Source organism: Mustela lutreola, chromosome 7 (genome assembly GCF_030435805.1).
Source record: "Mustela lutreola isolate mMusLut2 chromosome 7, mMusLut2.pri, whole genome shotgun sequence".
NCBI classification, from domain to species: domain Eukaryota; kingdom Metazoa; phylum Chordata; class Mammalia; order Carnivora; family Mustelidae; genus Mustela; species Mustela lutreola.
In genome coordinates, this window is record NC_081296.1 from 138,777,437 (window position 1) to 138,795,780 (window position 18,344).

General features: G+C 40.5%; 1 protein-coding gene across 7 annotated transcripts in view; it reads right to left on the minus strand.

Moving 5' to 3' along the window:
* The window catches only part of LIN52 (lin-52 DREAM MuvB core complex component), a 140,041-nt gene that overhangs the window by 87,228 nt on the left and 34,469 nt on the right, over positions 1-18,344 (minus strand). Inside the window, exon 6 of one of the 7 annotated variants that reach the window (XM_059182824.1) lies at positions 9,075-11,446. The exons of the other annotated variants lie outside the window; for them this stretch is intronic. Coding sequence (XP_059038807.1) covers positions 11,394-11,446 — 53 coding nt within the window. The 3' untranslated portion in view covers positions 9,075-11,393. Of the gene's footprint in view, positions 1-9,074; positions 11,447-18,344 lie in introns of those variants that run through there. 7 annotated transcript variants of the gene reach the window in all.

The following is an 18,344-nucleotide window of genomic DNA, read 5'->3' on the forward strand; positions in this document are numbered from 1 at the left end:
CCACTGGGACCTCTGGCCCAGATTTCTCTTTCGGTGAGGGACAGCCACCACCCCTGTGACAGCTGCAGAGTCCTCCAGGGACTCTTCAGGTTTAATCAGTACTTCCTGCACGGGAGAGAGCCATTTGATTTCTAACATAAACTAATGGTACTCCCGCTTTCAGAAGGTTTCACCAGACATCAGATAAGAGGCTTTAGGGCATTTTTATCTTGTTCTAATGCTCCTGAGTTAATTAGGCAGCAAAAGATATTGTCATAGAGCCCTGATGTAGCTATATTATCCAATAAACAGACTCTTTCCAAGACAGGTTTAATATGGATGGAGGAGGTAAAGAAGGCTGGCTTAATATTGATCCTATTGAAAGGATGAGAATCCAGGCACCAGAAGCAGTGCGAAATCATACACATTCTGCAGGAGACGAAGTGCTATAAGGAAAGTAAAGAAGTCATCTTTAACTATTAAGTAAAATGCCATGCGGTTTTTTCTTTTCTTTCTTTTTTAAAGATTTCATTTACTTATTTGACAGAGACACAGCGAGAGAGGGAACACAGCAGGGGAAGTGGGAGAGGGAGAAGCAGACTCCCCGCTGAGCAGGGAGCCGGATGCGGGACTCGATCCCAGGATCCTGGGATCATGACCTGAGCCGAAGGCAGAGGCTTAACGACTGAGCCAGCCAGGCACCCATGTTTTTGTTTTTGTTTACCATTTTCAATAGCATAAACCTGAAAGACTGATTTGGCATTTTGCGTTATTTTAAACAAATGTTTCTAAATGAAACTATTTTCATGCGTTTGCCAAAAAGTATTCTGGGGGCTAGTTTTTGTTAAAACTAGCAATAAAATCATTGTAAAAATAGCTTATTATATCAATAATATGAAGTTAATTATAATTATATTTTAATAAAAGACATTAAAGGTTTTTTTTGGCTATAAAGCAAATTTGATTATGTTCAACAATGAAGACTGCTTTTAACTTCTAAATATTTCCAGAGCCTACATCATATTGGGCTTCAGAAATAATTGAACCATTGACTCAATAACACTGATACCCTATTATAATGAAGGCTATGTGAGATACAGTGAAAATAAAAATTAGCCTTGGATTCACTGCTGTTTAGTCCAGGCTAACTGCATAAAAGAGAATTTTACTAAAATAATTTAAAAAAATCTCTTAGAATCTGTTTTGATAAATACATAGAAATCAGAGAACCGAAATGTTTTACTTCATAACTAAAAATATCTAACCAGAACCTGCTGAGTAGGTATAAATATTAATTAGCTGACCATTAAAAAAAGGGGTCAGTTAGTAAAAGTAGATCATTTTTGATTGGTTTGTCTCCCAAAAGTTTTTTTTTAAGTTGAGATTTTAATTCCTTAGAAAAATAGCTCCCACCCCCTAAAAAAAGGTCTGCAAGATCTCTTAAAAGGACTCACTGGGTATGCATTTACTGACTTTTGGAATACCAAACATACCATATGGTAAAGAAAATCAATCCCTTACTTTTATTTATAATCCACACAACATAATCAATAAGGTATAAGCATAAAGTCTAATTCACAGATTAACAACCATCCATGCACCTCTAAACTCACTAATTCTGAGTTTTTGCAACATAACCATCACCTCACATTCTTCTACTTCTACGGACCCATCATTGCTCTTTGCACAGGCTTCCTGTTACCTGCAGCAGGGGATATTGATTGCTTATCCCAACCTATTATCCCCCTCTTCATTATTAACAAAACCCCTGATTTTTAGCCAGCAATATTACAGCCCTGAATAAAAGATGACATTCTTTCGCAGCTAGGTTGGTCCAGATGATGAAGTTCTTTGGCACTTCCAGGAAGCTGCTTAAAGGAAAATAAGTGATGTGCACAACCTGTCTACCTCAAGCCTTCCTTTTTGTGGAAAAAAAAGAGTTCTGCTCTGTGTAAGCCACAATTACTTTGGATTTCTTGTTACATGTTACAGCTGAACCTCAACCTAACTAACAGAAATGATAGCCACAATTTTTGAGCCAATAATACTGACAGATGTTTGAGCAATTCATTTCAGTGACCCCTTAACACTTTTCACCCCACTTCCACCCTAAATTGTATTCTCCTGGTCACAGGGGCTTCACATCTTAAAATAATTTTGACTCTGTGTACTTCCAGTCTGTTACAGTTTCATATCTACTTTTCCCTCCAAAGATCTCTCAACCGCCCTCTCTCTTGCATTCACTCTGTCCTATCTAGTACAAGCAGCACTGCATTCTTGGATTGCAACAGGGTCCTAGCTAGTCCCTCCCACCCATCACCACACCCTTCAATTCTCCCTGGAGGTAGCTATCAGGCTTCTGAAAATGATTCCCCAGCTTGGTCCTTCAGGCCTTCCATAACACCATGTTTCCAGTACTCTAACCAATCCATATTAAAACCTGCTTCCGGTCTGAAGTGTCTTCCTCCCTCCCATATGCAAATACTAGCCATGAAGTCCTACTTCAAGTTTCATCTCTTCCAAAAGGTGCTCCCCAGATTCTTTAACTCATTTTTCCCTCTTGAGGAATTTGTAGAATCCATAGTCAGAGAGGGAAGCATGGCATGAGATGAGCATGGTGTGAGAAACGCCAGATCATGCAGAGCAGTAAGGCCAAGTGAAAATTTCTTATTTTTTCTTAAGAGCAATGAGAAGCCATTGATGGGTTTTAAGAAAGGAATGAACCCACATGTCCAACATGTTCCAAAAATATTACTCTGACTGCAGAGTGGAGTAGTTATTGGCGAGAGAACAATTCTACAGCTAATTTGGTTAGGAGAAGGGGAGAATACCAGAAACAGATTGAAGAAGCTTGATAAAACAGGCTTGTTGGAGAGAGAGAACTTGAAACTCAATATTCTAGTGGAAAAGGATAGTCGTTTGAGTAAATATATGTTCACCATAAGAAAAAACTGGTAAATATTTATTAAAAGAGCTGGTGTGCAGCTCTATCTCCTATCAAGAATGTACTGACACGGTTAAGCGTCTGCCTTTGGCTCAGGTCATGATCCTGGGGTCCTGGGGTGGAACCCTGTATGGGGTTCCCTGCTCAGCAGGGAGTCTGCTTCTCCCTCTCCCTCTTACCTCCCTCAGCCTGCTTGTGCTCTCGCTCTCAATCTCTCTCTCAAATGAATAAATTAAAAAATCATTAAAAAAAAAAAAAGAATGGGGCGCCTGGGTGGCTCAGTGGGTTGAGCCGCTGCCTTCAGCTCGGATCATGATCTCAGGGTCCTGGGATCGAGGCCCGCATCGGGCTCTCTGCTCAGCGGGGAGCCTGCTTCCCTCTCTCTCTCTCTCTCTCTGCCTGCCTCTCTGTCTGCTTGTGATCTCTCTCTGTCAAATAAATAAATAAATAATTAAAAAAAAAAAAAAAAAAGAATGTACTGACATTTGCAATGCCTGAATCTTGACTGGATCTTGGTTTTAAAAAAAGAGCACGTTACCTCAGTCAGTTACGTGCCCGACTCTCGATTTCAGCTCAGGTTACAATCTCAGAGCCATGTGATTGAACCCCACATCAGGCTCTGCGCTGAGCTCAGAGTCTGCTTGTTCCTCTCCCTTTGCTCCTCCCCCTGCTCACTCATTCTCTCTCTCTCTCACTCAGATGATTAAATAAATAAATAATAAAATCTTTTTTTTTTTTTAAGCTACACAAGATTTTTAGGAATAACAGGAATTTTGAATGTGAAAGGATATTAGATATTTTGCAATTATTGTTAGTATTTCTTGGACATAATAGTTACAGTATTGTTGGAGCACCTGGGTGGCTCAGTCGGTTAAGTGTCTGCCTTCAGCTCAGGTCATTATCCTGGGGTCCTGGGATCGAGCCCCACGTCAGGCTCCCCACTCAGCAGGGAGTCTGCTTCTCCCTCTTTCCTCTTCTCTCCCCCCAACCCCTTGCTCCTGCCCTCTCTCTCCCTGTCTCTCTCTTTTAAAAGATTTCATCTATTTATTTGAGTGAGTGAATGAGAGAGAAAGAGCGTGTGTGCAAAGGGGGAGGGTAAGAGGGAGAAGCAGGTTCCCCACCAAGCAGGGAGCCCAATGTGGGGCTCAATCCCAGCACCCTGAGATCATGACCTCAGCCAAAGGCAGACTCTTAGCTGAGACACCCAGGCACCCCATCTCTCCCTCTCTCTAATAAATAAACAAATAAATCTTTAAAAAATACTTATAGTATTATTATGTAGGAAACTGTCCTTATTCTTTTTGTTTTTTTAAAGATTTTATTTATTTGACAGAGATCACAAGTAGGCAGAGAGGCAGGCAGAAGGAGAGGGAGAAGCAGGCTCCCCACTGAGCATGGAGCCTGATGCGGGGCTCGATCCCAGGACCCTGAGATCATGACCTGAGCCGAAGGCAGAGGCTTTAACCCACTGAGTCAGTCACCCAGGTGCCCCTGAAACTGTCCTTATTCTTAGGAAATGTGTTCTGAAGTATTGAGGGGTAAAGTGCCTGATGCATGAAACTATGTCCAAACAGTTCAAGGAGAAACTTAAAAAATAAATATTTTTAAAAGCACACATATTTTTGTACATGTATATGCATACATATATACATATACATACGTGTGGCAGTGAGAGGCTCACGGGGTATTTAAAATGTGTTTTCATAAAAAGAACTGTGGAAGAAAAAAAGGCTTAGTGACATATCTTCTTCAGTTAGTGAAAGGAAGCTTCTTTCTTGACCTATTTGTGGCATTAATATTCTTTTACTTGGAAATCTGAAATACACTTTTTAATCTATACGAGCCAAGGAAGTCTGAGATCTTAAAAAGTAAAACACCAGGGGACGCCTGGGTGGCTCAGTTGGTTGGACGACTGCCTTCGGCTCAGGTCATGATCCCAGAGTCCCGGGATCGAGTCCCGCATCGGGCTCCCAGCTCCATGGGGAGTCTGCTTCGCTCTCTGACCTTCTTGGCTCTCTGACCTTCTCCTCGCTCATGCTCTCTCTCACTGTCTCTCTCTCAAATAAATAAATAAAATCTTAAAAAAAAAAAAAAAAAAAAAAAGTAAAACACCACTTGAGGATTTTTCACTCAAGAAGGGTCTCTTCTACAAGCAGTTAACAGATCAATACTCGAGCCCTCCCTTTAGTTTCAAGCCTGGCTACTCTTGGGTTCCATTCTCAGCCTGATTGAGGAAAGTGAGGAAGAACTGCCTGTCGTTTTTTCAGTCTGGAGACACGTTCAGGAATCATTCTCTGGTGCCTACATTTATTAACCCTTTAATACAAAGTCATCAATTCCTGCTGTGGAGCCATTCAGCAAATAACAGGTACACAAATTCATATTCAAATAATGTTTTATTGTGTTGCTCTTTTCTTTGTTCATGCTATTATTCTCCAACACTGAGATACTGTTGACTAATTAGACCCTTGTTTTTCCTGAATTTGACAGCTGAAGGCAGCAGAAAGAGAAGCAGAAAACCATAAACTCTTTTCCCTCCAACCAGAAGAAAAGTGCTTCCCTTACAAAGCTAGAATACTATACTCTCCCCACCTCCAAAACTATTTTCTGAGAGGGGATAGTCATAGTAATAACAAGCCTTTCACCTGAGAAATCAGAAGGCTTATTTCTATAATCAGGCCAAGACTTCTCATTCTTTCGACCAAGTGAGCAGGCATATCGATGAAACTCCTTAACCTAGTCCAAATGTGTGCAGACAACCAGATTGCATAAAATGGATAAAAGACAAAAGAAAAAATGAAGGTCTACATCAAAATGAATGCTGAGCACTTCCAATAAGGCATTCATTAAAGAAAACTTTTTAAGTTCATAAAACAAAACCAGAAGTTACAACACCAAGTTTAGAAGACATCTCGGGGTTTCGTTTGTTTGGTCATTTTTAGGTTATCATGTATGTTTGTTAAATCAGACCTAGGAAGCCTCATGCCAGAAGTTTCCCAAACTAGAATTAGGTTAAAAATGTCACTGACTCTTGAGGAACACTGCTTGGTGTGATGGGAAGGAAGAAAATGAGCGCGGAGCAGGCTCCTATTCTAAAAAAGGTCAAGGTCTGACTGACAAATAAGGGGCCTGAGTGGCTTACTCCTCTCACCCAAAGAAAGTAGTTTATCCCTTGCTGAGTCAGAAGAAACTCTATTATGGCAACAGGAGACATAGAGAATTAAAACCACAGATAATTTCACATTTCATTTTAGCCACAATTTTCTCTAGCCATACTTTTCACCGCAGCTTCTGGAAAGAAGCCAAACAATTTTGTATCATATCTTCTCCTTTAATCTTCCCTCTCCCATCTACTGGTAGAAAGATGGCAAAAAGAATGCAAGCAGAAGAAGGAAGAGAAGTTAAAGGTACGGAAAAATCAACTAGATAACTCTCCATATTACTTAGATGCGTGGGCTGACTGAGGGTCGAGATTCATGCTGCATCTTATCCTCTCTTTGTTAAACTGTACTGTCACCTACTATCCTTTTAAACTGCCCCACAGAAGGTTCAGGGTATGCAAGGACAGTTCTGATTCTTGAGGGATGTGCTCCAATACAAAACGTACTAGAAGAAAAATATGTGTGTTTGCTTCTCCATCTATTTTTAAAGGACTTCTCTTTGGTTTCTTTCACAATTCCTCTAAGAAAATACTAGACAAATCCTGAAGGGTCTTTAAAGACGGAATATTAAGAATTTCTCTATGATTTAAGACTTCCTTTCTCACAGCAAATGGTTGAGGGCACCCCACTTCAAGCAATCAGCAAAGAGCCATTAAGAACTGAGAATTAAGACATGGCAGATGGAATCATCGCCAAAACGCCAGCTGGCCCCACTTGAGGAATGAATGTTCTGAAAGAGAAATACTGTGCTTTAAAACTGATGAAAGGAAGGGCACCTGGGTGGCTCAGTGGGTTAAGCCTCTGCCTTCAGCTCAGGTCATGGTCTCAGGGTCCTGGGATCAAGCCCCGCATCGGGCTCTCCGCTCAGCGGGGAGCCTGCATCCCCCTCTCTCTCTACCTGCCTCTCTGCCTACTTGTGCTCTCTCTTTATCTCTGTCAAGTAAATAAATAAATAAATCATGGGGGGGGGGTACTAACAAAAGGAAAATAGAAAGTTTACTTATCAACGGTGATAGAAAATGGAAGTCATCTTAAAGGCAATACATAACAAGAAGTTCGAAGACATTTTTTTCACATCTACCATCTCAATCAAGTTGCATCTCACTTAGGAAGTGAGTATTGTCCATGGTCTATCTTCAATACACAGTTATCCAACACAATGTCATCTGACTTTAAACAAATAAACAAGAGAGGCCAAAGTCCAGTATCAATTTCTATCCCACCATTCCTACCTAATCTCCCAGCAAGTTAATGCAAATCAAAGCAAGCATTTCAGTGTGGCTGGTAGTGAAGCCTGTTCCTTTCCCAAGAGAGGCCTGTAAAACAGGACAGTCACTGACAGCAGTACAATTACTGACACAGATACAGACTTTATGGACATGTTTATCTCCGCTGTAAATCCATACTCTCTCTCCACTCCGATTCACGAGTCATAAAGAAATTGCAGATAATGAAAAAGTTGGGGAAATTTACAGCATGTCGGAAACCTCAGACAGCCAGAAGAAATTAAAGAGCTGACTAGGGATAAATCACACAGGTACAATTAAAACTTCCCGCATACCTCCTTCATTTCCAAACTGAGGCACAATCCAATGGAGCTGATGAAAAGTTGAGGTCATGACTCCTCAGGCTGTAATCATTTCTTAACTAACTGTGGGTTAAAAATTAGCCAATTCACAGGTCATGTGTAAATGCTGATTTCTCCCTGCTCTCTTGATTTCCTTCGCTCTCTACTGGAAGAACCCCCAGAGCAGTTCTGTCTGTAAACAGGCCAAATTGCAACAAGCAATAAATGGAAAGGTGATGTCCCTTCTTCCACTGCCATCTCTTACCATCGCCATTGTGGACTGAGCATTAAAATGAGAAAGTGGAGCTACAATGGGTGAATGAAATTGGAGGCTTCTTCTTCCCCAATAAATAACCATTCTGAAGGTTTCATTTGATTTCTTTTCAACATTCCAAAGGAGATTTTAAAGAACTGTTACGTTTGATACTAGAATAAGAATTACTTCTGGTGATACTTGTTTTTCAGGAGTGGACTGAGCTAAAGGCCATCTTGGCATGGGCAGAAACGTGGTGCAGCTAAACCATATCACTGCCCTAAACCAGTCAACTTTGATTTTTTAATTCACAAAAGCTACAGGAGGGGAAGAAAAAACAAAAGGGAAAAAACAAAAAAAGGCAAAATGAAACAAAAACCCTTGACTTTACTACAATCTGTAAGTGCTAATCAATGTGTAACTCTTACGCCAAGAAAGTAAATCAGAAAAAATATCAAAGAAATAATGTCTATTTCTTACATAATGCAACTTAACAGAGCCCCGTGATTAAAGATTAGAATAATATGAGTTAATTGTTGGCCCCCTATTTTATAATCCTATAAAATCCCCTGTAAAGGGAAAAAAAAAGAGGATTCTATCAGATGCTACACTCTTTCATTTCTCCCCAAATGAGTTAGATGAAACTAGCAGGTTTAAAAAACATCAACCCAAACATTTACAAGACCTCTCTGGAAAGTAGAAATGCAGAATACATATTTTTACCAACTAACTTCTACACAAGTGAAGCAAACCAACAGTGTCAGCAAAGTGATACAGAAGTCAATACTAATCTCTGTACATCTCTGCAGGATGAAGCTTCAACCAAATTAGCTCTAATATGATTTTGAAATTCTGAGACCTGTCAAGAAATGAACGTTAACAGGCACTTTTTTTTTTTTTTTGAGATATGGAGGATGTAACTGACATGGTTTCGATTTTGTTCCTATTGACCCCTTGATGATTTCATTTTACACTTCAGAGAATACACATGTCATTTTCATTTTACATGTTAAGATTTTACTCTTTATGGACTAAAGATGGTCCTAAGGAAATACTGAGAGTTTCAACCCAGACATCTCTACCATAAAAAACTTGGGTTATATCTAGCTCATGGATCGCAAATCTATTCACCCATAAGCCGTAAGACATGGACTCTGGTCTGTTTTTGCCTTTCTTTTTCCTTTCTTTTTTTTTTAGGACTTATTTATTTACTGGGGCGCATGGGTGGCTCAGTGGGTTAAGCCGCTGCCTTTGGCTCAGGTCATGATCTTGGGGTCCTGGGATCGAGTCCCGCGTCGGGCTCTCTGCTCAGCGGGGAGCCTGCTTCCTCCTCTCTCTCTCTCTGCCTGCCTCTCTGCCTACTTGTGATGTCTCTCTGTCAAATAAATAAAATAAAAAATCTTAAAAAAAAAAAAAAAAGACTTATTTATTTACTTGAGAGAGAGAGAGAGTGAGCACTCGGGGAGGGGCACAGGGTAAGGGAGAAAGAAACTTCAGCCAACTCCTTGTAGAGCTCAGAGCTGAGGCGGGACTTGATTCCAAGAACCCGAGATCATGACCTGAATTGAAACAGAGTCCAATGCTTAACAAACTGAGCCACCCAGAGGTCTCTGATCTGTTTTTGCTTATAATGAAAAGCTCCTTAATTAGTTCCTAAGTGATTGGTTGGTATCCAGTATCAAATAAGAACTGTTAAACAGAGGCAGAGTTTTTGTTTGTTTGTTTAAAGATTTATTTATTTGTTTGTTTGAGACAGTGAAAGAACAAAAACAGGGAGAGAGGCAGACAGGGAGAAGCAGACTTCCTGCTGGGCTGAATGGATGCTGGGCTCAGTCACAGGACCTGGAGATCATGATCTGAGCCAAGGGCAGATGCTTAACATCTGAGCCACCCAGGCGCCCCTAGAGGCAGAGTATTATTTTTTTTTTCTTGTTACTACATTTTTTTAAATTTATTTTCAGCATAACAGTATTCATTATTTTTGCACCACACCCAGTGCTCCATGCAATCCGTTCCCTCTCCAATACCCACCACCTGGTCCCCCCCCCACCACTTCAAACCCCTCAGATTGTTTTTCAGAGTCCATAGTCTCTCATGGTTTTATAAGTTCTCAAGAGGCAAATCATATGTTATCAAATGAATATTTAAGTGAAGTCAAGAAAGATGTCTACTGTTATAACTTTATGAGGCAAATGATATCCCTGGATTAAGCATGAGAAGACTTGAATTCCAGTCCAGGTTTGTGGATAACTAGGTGTGTGACTGGACAAATCCCTGAAGCTCTCTGAACAGAAGAACTTTGGTCACCTCATCTGTTCAAATGGGAGTACAGCTGACCCTGGGACAACACGAGTTTAAACTACACTTTTACTGTAGATATCTTTTTGGCAAATACAGTACAGTACTATAAATGTATTTTTGCTTCCTTATGATTTTCTTAATAACATTTTGTTTTCCCTGTTTATTTTATTGTTAAGGCTACAGTATTTAAATATAACATATAAAATATCTGTTAATGAACTCTTTATGTTATTGGTTAAGGTTTCAGGTCAAAAATTGGTCATTAGTAATTAAGTTTTGGGGGAGTCGAAAGTTCTATGAGGATTTTGCCTGCACAGGAGGGTTCGGCGCCCCAACCCCTGCATTATTCAAGCGTCAACTATATTAAAATAATAATGAGAATTAAATGAGAAAACATGTAAGAAACACAGCAGGCTCAAAAATGGTACTTGCCTCCTCTTCTTCATGACACATGATTCAGATTCCTGGTTCTGTCATTACTGAGCTGTGTAGCTGTCCTTAGTCAAGCCACCTAATATCTTTAGGCCTGTCTCTGCATCTGTAATATTAGGGGGCTGGGACTCACTGATGTCTAAAATCCCCCTCCAGCTCCAGCATGCTATGATTACCGAATCTCTCCCTAAATTGCTGGCTGACCATGAGAAAGTCACTTCACTTCTTTAGACCTCAGTTTCCTCCCCTTAAATAATGGGAAGCTGGGGCACCCAGGTGGCTCAGTGGGTTAAACGCTCTGCCTTCAGCTCAGGTCATAATCCACCAGGCCCCACACATCAGGCTCTCTGCTCAGCAGGGAGCCTGCCTCACCCTCTCTCTCTGCCTGCCTCTCTTCCTACTTGTGATCTCTGTCAAATAAATAAATAAAATCTTCAAAAATGGGAACCTGACACCAACAGAAACATAGATAAGTATGATAACAGGAAATTCATAAAAGAGGAAAACATGTGACCAATAAACACAACTTTATTAGAGATCAAAGAAATGCATGTAAAAAATACTGAAACATAATTTTTCTATAAAATGGGCGAATATTAAAAAGTTTAGCAATATCCAGTGTTGGCTAAGTTGGAGGAATACAGTGCTTTCATTCACTACTCTCAGAAATATTATTTGGACAAGTGTGGAGGTCACGTTGTCCATATGCATAAAAAAAGGTTAAATGCGCTTCCACTTTGATCTCGCAAAAGATGCTCACTGCAGCATGAGTTCCTTTGGTGAAACACTGGAAACAACCTGAATGTCCACTAAGAGAGAATTAACAAAATATTAGGTAAATAACTATCTAACGGTATTCTGCATAGTCATAAAACTAATGATTTTACTATGTTTTCACAGACACTGAAAGATGTCCACAATGAACTAAGCTGAAAAAGCAGGTTACAGAACAAGAATAGCATGATGCCAGGCATGTAAAATTTCTATTTATAAGCATACGTGTCTGTGTATGTACATACATGACTATAATATTTCTTAGAGATGTTTGGATGACTTGGAAGAATGTTTACTAAAATGTTAAAAGTGACCACCATTTTGGGACACTGTGATTTTGTTGGATTTTTGCTTTCTTTATATTTTCTCTAATGAATATGTGTTGTTTTATAATGGTAAAAAAAAAATAAAGTTCATATTTAACTTTTAAAAATACACACTACAGGGGTGCCTGGGTGGCTCAGTCAGTTAAGTGTCTGTCTTTGCCCAGGTCTTGATTCCAGGGTCTCAAGGAGTCTGCTTATCTCTCTCCCTCTGTCCCTCTCTTCCACACTCTCTAATAAGTAAATAAAATCTTAAAAAAAAAAATTACAAAAAAAACCCTCTGCAGCTTTAATAATTATTTTCAGTTAGATAAGCAGTATCTCTGGTTCTCACAGTCTCTAGTCAGACGTCTAACTGTGTATACAGCTACATCATTAGGACAACATGTACTTTCTTTACTTAGACCTTTGCTAAGCATTTCACACACCATTTCTCATTCCTCTACAATGTTATATGACCGTTTTTATCCTAAAGAAAACCCAGCAGGGCATTTACATTTTAGAACCTATTTTCCCCACATTAGATGTTATTTTGAAGAGCGTAAGAAACCATAAACTAAGATCTTTAAGACCAGAACACTGTCCACTTCTTAAGTAAGTCACTTTGTAAATACAAACAATTCTTATTCTTGGTTATCCTCCAAATCTCAATTAGAAACACTCCTGCATTTAGGAATTCCAAGCTGACAACAGGAATATATTTAAGAGTGCCAGAACCCAGGAAAAGCACAAGTGTGGTATTTATTTATTTATTTATTTATTTTTTTAAAAGATTTTATTTATTTATTTGACAGACAGAGATCACAAGTAGGCAGAGAAGCAGGCAGAGAGAGATGAGGAAGCAGGCTACCTGCTGAGCAGAGAGCCCGATGCGGGGCTCGATCCCATGACCCTGGGATCATGACCTGAGCCGAAGGCAGAGGCTTTAACCCACTGAGCCATCCAGGCGCCCCACAAGTGTGGTATTTAACAAAACACACTGGATTATGGGGGACAGGATCTGGGCTGATTGTTTGTTGTAGGATGGCCTGGGTAGGCAAAGAAGAAACCAGTGTCCTTAAGAATAAACAACTTTTTTTTTTTTAACGGGTAGGGGTAGAAGAGGAGAGAGAATCTTTTTTTTTTTTTTTTTTTTTTAAGATTTTATTTATTTGACACAGAGAGAGAGGTCACAAGTAGGCAGAGAAGCAGGGGGAGGGGGAAAGCAGGCCCCCCACCGAGCAGAAAGCCGGATGTGGGGCTGGATCCCAGGACCCTGAATCAGGCAGAGGCCCAACCCACTGAGCCACCCAGGCACCCCAGGAGAGAGAATCTTAAGCAGATTCCACGTCCAGCACAGAACCCAACACGAGGCTTGATCTCACAACCCTGACATCATGACCTGAGCAGAAATCAAGAGTTGGACGCTTCACCAACTAAGCCACCCAGGCACCCCAAGAATAAACAACTTAATTCCTAAATCATGTTGGAGTTTTGGTGGCTGTTCACATTAAAAGCATATTTACTTACTTCTTCACTTGCTGATATGTTTATTCAATTTAAATTGAAGAGGTACAGAAAAGGAAACGCTCTGATGTAACACACAGGTACTCCCCCGTCTTTCCACCGATGCACAGACCTGCACCATCACCTGTTCTCCCCATCTTCTGCTTACGACACAGTGGCTCTCCCTTCCAACATAAGGCCAGCACACTTGTGTTCTAAACCCTGGCCCCTCCTTCCTAGGATGCTTACTTATACTTCACCACTTTTCACCTGTGTCTCCCATCTTTGCCACTGGAATTTAAACACAAACAAGTCTACTGTCTAACAGCAAACAAAACACTTTGACTCCACTTCTCCCTCGAGCAACCACCTTCTCTTCCTCTAAACTGCTGAGCTCTGAAAGCATTATTTACATTTCCTATCTTCCACTCATTCCTCACTCCATTCCAAACTGCCTCTACCACCTGACAAAACTACCTCGCTCATCCACACATTCAACTGCCTACACAATGTCTCCAATTAACATCGAAAGCCAAACCCCGAGTCAAAAACCAAACTCATCATCTTTTCTGGCAAATCTGTTTTTCTTCCATTGTTATTTTTTAGAAGTTTGGTGAGATATAATTCATATATGAGCTGCACATACTTGAAATGTACAATGTGGGAAGTTCCGACAAATGTATTCACCACAACTAAGGCAAAACCCTTCTGAGTCCTGTGAATGATGAGCTTTTCCCAGTCTGGCTGGTGGGACTAGGCACTCACTAGTCCTGGATTGTGGTGTTAGCCACTGTTGGCCCTAACCCCTTCAGATGGTAGTACTCTCTTCAGCCTCAAGTAGTTTCCTCCCATGAATGTGCTGATTGGTACTCAGCTGGAGCCTCTAAGAGGGCCCTCTGCAGATTTCCAGGATTCTCTCTCTGTGCAGCCTTCTCCTTTCTGGAACTCTGTCCCGTGAACGCCAGCTGCCTTGGTTTCTCCAGACTCTTGGCTCTGTTTCTTCAAGTCAGGAAGTTAGCCAGTCTGCCTGGGATCCCCCTCCCTAAACCACATCTTGAAAACTCTGGAAGCAGTAAGCTGGGACAATCATGGGGCTCATCTCATTTACTACCTATCTCAGAGACCCCTGTTTTTTGTTGCCTGCTGTCAGTGTCCTAAAACCACTGTTTCATATATTTTGTCATTAAAAATTGTTCCAGGTGGGACTAGAAATGAATCTAGTCCCTGCTATTCCATCTCAGCCAAAATCAGAAGGCTTTCCAATGTTCTTTACATGCCACTGATTTACCTGATCAGGGGAGAAATCTGGGACTCTTTGCTGACAACTCCCTCTCCTTTTTCATGTTGCAGAGCAAATCCATCAAGACTTTGTCCTAAATCACTATCAAACTCCATGATCTCCCTCCCTGGCCTCTAGGCATCAGTTCTAAGCATCACAGTCTTGGCTATTGCAATGACCTCCTACTTGGTGTCCCTGGTTCCTCTTGCCGCCCTCCATACCATTCTCTACGTGGCCAGATGCTGAATATTGCTTGCTTAAGCCCTTCAATGATTTCCCACTGTTCTTAGGATAATGTCCAAAATCCTTAATACAACCGAAAGTTTTACACGATCCAGCCTTTGTCTACTTCAGCCATCACTGTCTGTTTCAGGCATATTAGCCTTCTTTCAGCTCTGCAAGGACCCTATAGTATTCCTTCCCACAACCAGAATTGCTATTCCTTCTAGAAAGCTCATTTCCCTTTCCTTCACTCAATTAACTCCAATTCATTCTTCATACTTAAGTATCTTTTCCTCAGGAGAACGATCATGGCCCACTTGACCTCTGCCCCACATTGTGCTTAAAACAATTTATCAGCAAACAATTATTTGTATAATGCCTTTTCTACGACAATGTTAGCTCTGTGACAGCAGAAACCATCTCTCTTATTTACTGCTAAGTCCTTGGTACCTAGCACAGTACCCTGAAAGCACACAATAAATATTTGTTGTATGAATGTGAGATAATAAAAAGTATACATATTGGTTCCTGCCCCTGGTTCATGGCACAAAGTTCCTAAAACTCATAATTTCCTAAGTGGTAAGAAACCTATGAGCATCTTTTGTTCTAATATTCAATCTTTGACCCCAGCTTCTGACACAGAGTTGTTAAATCCCCTGGCATCTTCTGGGAGAGAGCAGTGTCTTTTGTTCTAATGAGGTGACTCTGGGTTGGCTCCTGTTTGGGGGCTGCTCACCAGAAAGACCAAGCCATGATTAGAAGCTTGGGATTGTCATTGATACCACTCACCTCTCCAGAAAGGGGAGAGGGGCTGGAAGTGGAGTTAATGATTGATCGTGGCTATGTGATTAAAGCCTCCATTAAAATGAACAAAGTATAGGGTCTATCGGGCTTCTGGGCTGGTAAACACGAGAAGGTGCTGGCAGAGTGACTCATCTAGAGAAAGCATGGGAGCTCTGTGCCTTTTCCACATGCTCTGCCCCACACACCTCTTCCAGCTGGATGTACATCTGTATCCTTTACCATATTCTTTTATAATAAACTGGTGAACAGTAAACTTTTCCTGAGTTCTGTGAAGTGCTCTAGCAAATAATCAAACCCAAGAAAGAGTTTGTGGGAACATCTGATTTATACTTGATCAGTCACATGCACAACTGACAACTGGGCCTTGCGACTGGTATCTGAAGTGGGAGGGAGGGGAGTCCTGCAGGACTGAGCCCGTACGCTGTGGGATCTGGCAGTATCTCCAGCGAGTCAGAATTGAGTTCAACTGTAGGACACCCAGTTGGTGTCACCGAATTGCTTAGTGTGGGGACAAAAAACCCACAGGTGGTGTCAGAAGTGCTGTGATAAGGCACCTGGGTGGCTCAGTCGTTAAGCGTCTGCCTTCAGCTCGGGTGGTGATTCCAGGGTCCTGGGATTGAACCCCGCATCGGGCTCCCTGCTCAGCGGAAGCTCTCTCCCCCTCCCCCTGCTTGTGTTCCCTCTCTTGCTGTGTCCCCCTCTATCAAAGAAATAAAATCTTAAAAAAAAAAGTGTTTTGACAGTACAGTGTGACAGCAACGTGAGAGTAAAGGAGAAACCCACAAAGAGTTAAGAGTTGGTCTTCCTTATACCATGAGTTAAATACTATGTCTTAAAATAATAGAATTTTAATGCTGTAAGGATCTCAGGGGTCTTCTAGTCCAACCACTTTGTTTTTCACTGAGGAAACTAACGCCCAAGGTCACTCATCTAAATCATTGACAAAAGTGACACTGGGCAATAATAAAATCTAGAATTTATTGCTAACTTCCTAGGTGTCAAGCACCTTCCTATGCATTTTTCTTACTGAGGTGAAATTTTTAACCGTACATTTCAATGGCATTTAGTATAGTCACAACACTGTGCAATCACCAATTACATCGAATCCCAAAACATCTTCATCACTCCAAAAGAAATTCCTGTACCCATTAAAGCAGTCACCCCCATTTCTATCCCATCTCCTGCCCTTTCTCCTGTCCTTTCTCTGTCTCTATGGGTTTATCTACCCAGGATGTCTCATATAAATGGAATCATAGAGTATGTGACATTTTTGTATCTGGCTTCCTTGTTAGTATAATGTTTTTGAGATTCATCCATGTTGGACTATGTATCAGTACTTTATTCATTTTTATGGCTGAATAATATTCCATTACACACACACACACACACACACACACACACACACACACTATATTTTGCTTATCCACTCATCTGTTAGTGGACATTTGGTCTGTTTCCACCTTTTGGCTAACATGGAATAGTACTGACATGTGCAAGTATTTGTTTGCATACATCTTCCATTTTTCTGGGTATTTACCTAATAGTAGAATTTTTGGGTCATGTGGTAATTCTGTTTAATCTTTAAGGAACCACTCAATTTTCCCACAGTGCCCACATCATTTTACATTTCCACCAGCAACATAGGAGCGTTCTAATTTCACTACATCCTTGCCAATACTTGTTATTTTCTGTTTTTAAAAAACTATTAAAATTTTATAGCCATTTTAGTGCATTTGAAATGATATCCCATTGCATCTATGATTGCACTTCCCTAATGACTAATGATGTTCAACATCTTTTTATGTACTTATTGGCCATTTGTATATCTTCTTTGGAGAAATGTCCACTCAAGCCCTTTGCCCATTTTTTTAAACTGGGTTGTCTTTTTTGTTGTTGAATTTTAAGAGTTTTTTTACATAGAGTAGGTACTAGCCTCTTATCAGAGAAATGATTTGCAAAAGTCTTCTCCCATTCCGTGGGTTGAAATTTCACTTTCTCAATAATGTCCTTTGATGCACAAATGTCTCTAACTTTAATGAAGTCCAATCCATGTATTTTTTATTTTGTTGCTTGTATTTTTTGGTGTCATATGTAAGAATCTGTGGCCAGATCTAAGGTCACGAAGATCTATACCAGGCATTTTATAATTATCATCCAATTTAATCCTCTCAACAACCCAATAAGATAGGTATTATTATTACCACCATTTTATAGACAAGGAAAATGAGGTCAGAGAAAGATAAGCTGTCAAGTTTAGTAAGTATTAGAATAAGTCTGTTCCCAATGACCAGGCTCTTATAATTCCCAAGCCAGTTTTTCTCTCCACACTCACAATATGGCAGCTTGCTTTTCTGAAAGGGTAATGAGGGAGAACAAGACAGAAGTCATGGTCTTTTTGTAATTTAATCAGAGAAGTAGCATTCCATCACTTCTGCTGTCACTAGATCCAGCCCACACTCAAGGGAATAATAAGATCACGAAAGGGCATAAATACCAGTAGCAAGGATCAGAGAGACCATCTCAGAATGTGCCTACCACACCAGAATTCTGTTTTAACATCACACATCCTTCCTGGATGATCTCTGTCTCCCTGATAGCTTTAATTAGAACCTATAAGCTGATGATGTTCAAACTCTTATTTCCTGCCACTAGAACCATACATTTAACTATATTCTGGGTAGATCCTCATAAATTGCCTACACATAGTCTTACAACTGAATTCTCCAACCTTCTTTTTTTTTTTTTTTTTAAGATTTTATTTATTTGAGAAACTGCACGTGTGAGCACGAGCAGGAGAAGAAGCAGAGGGAGAAAAGGAGA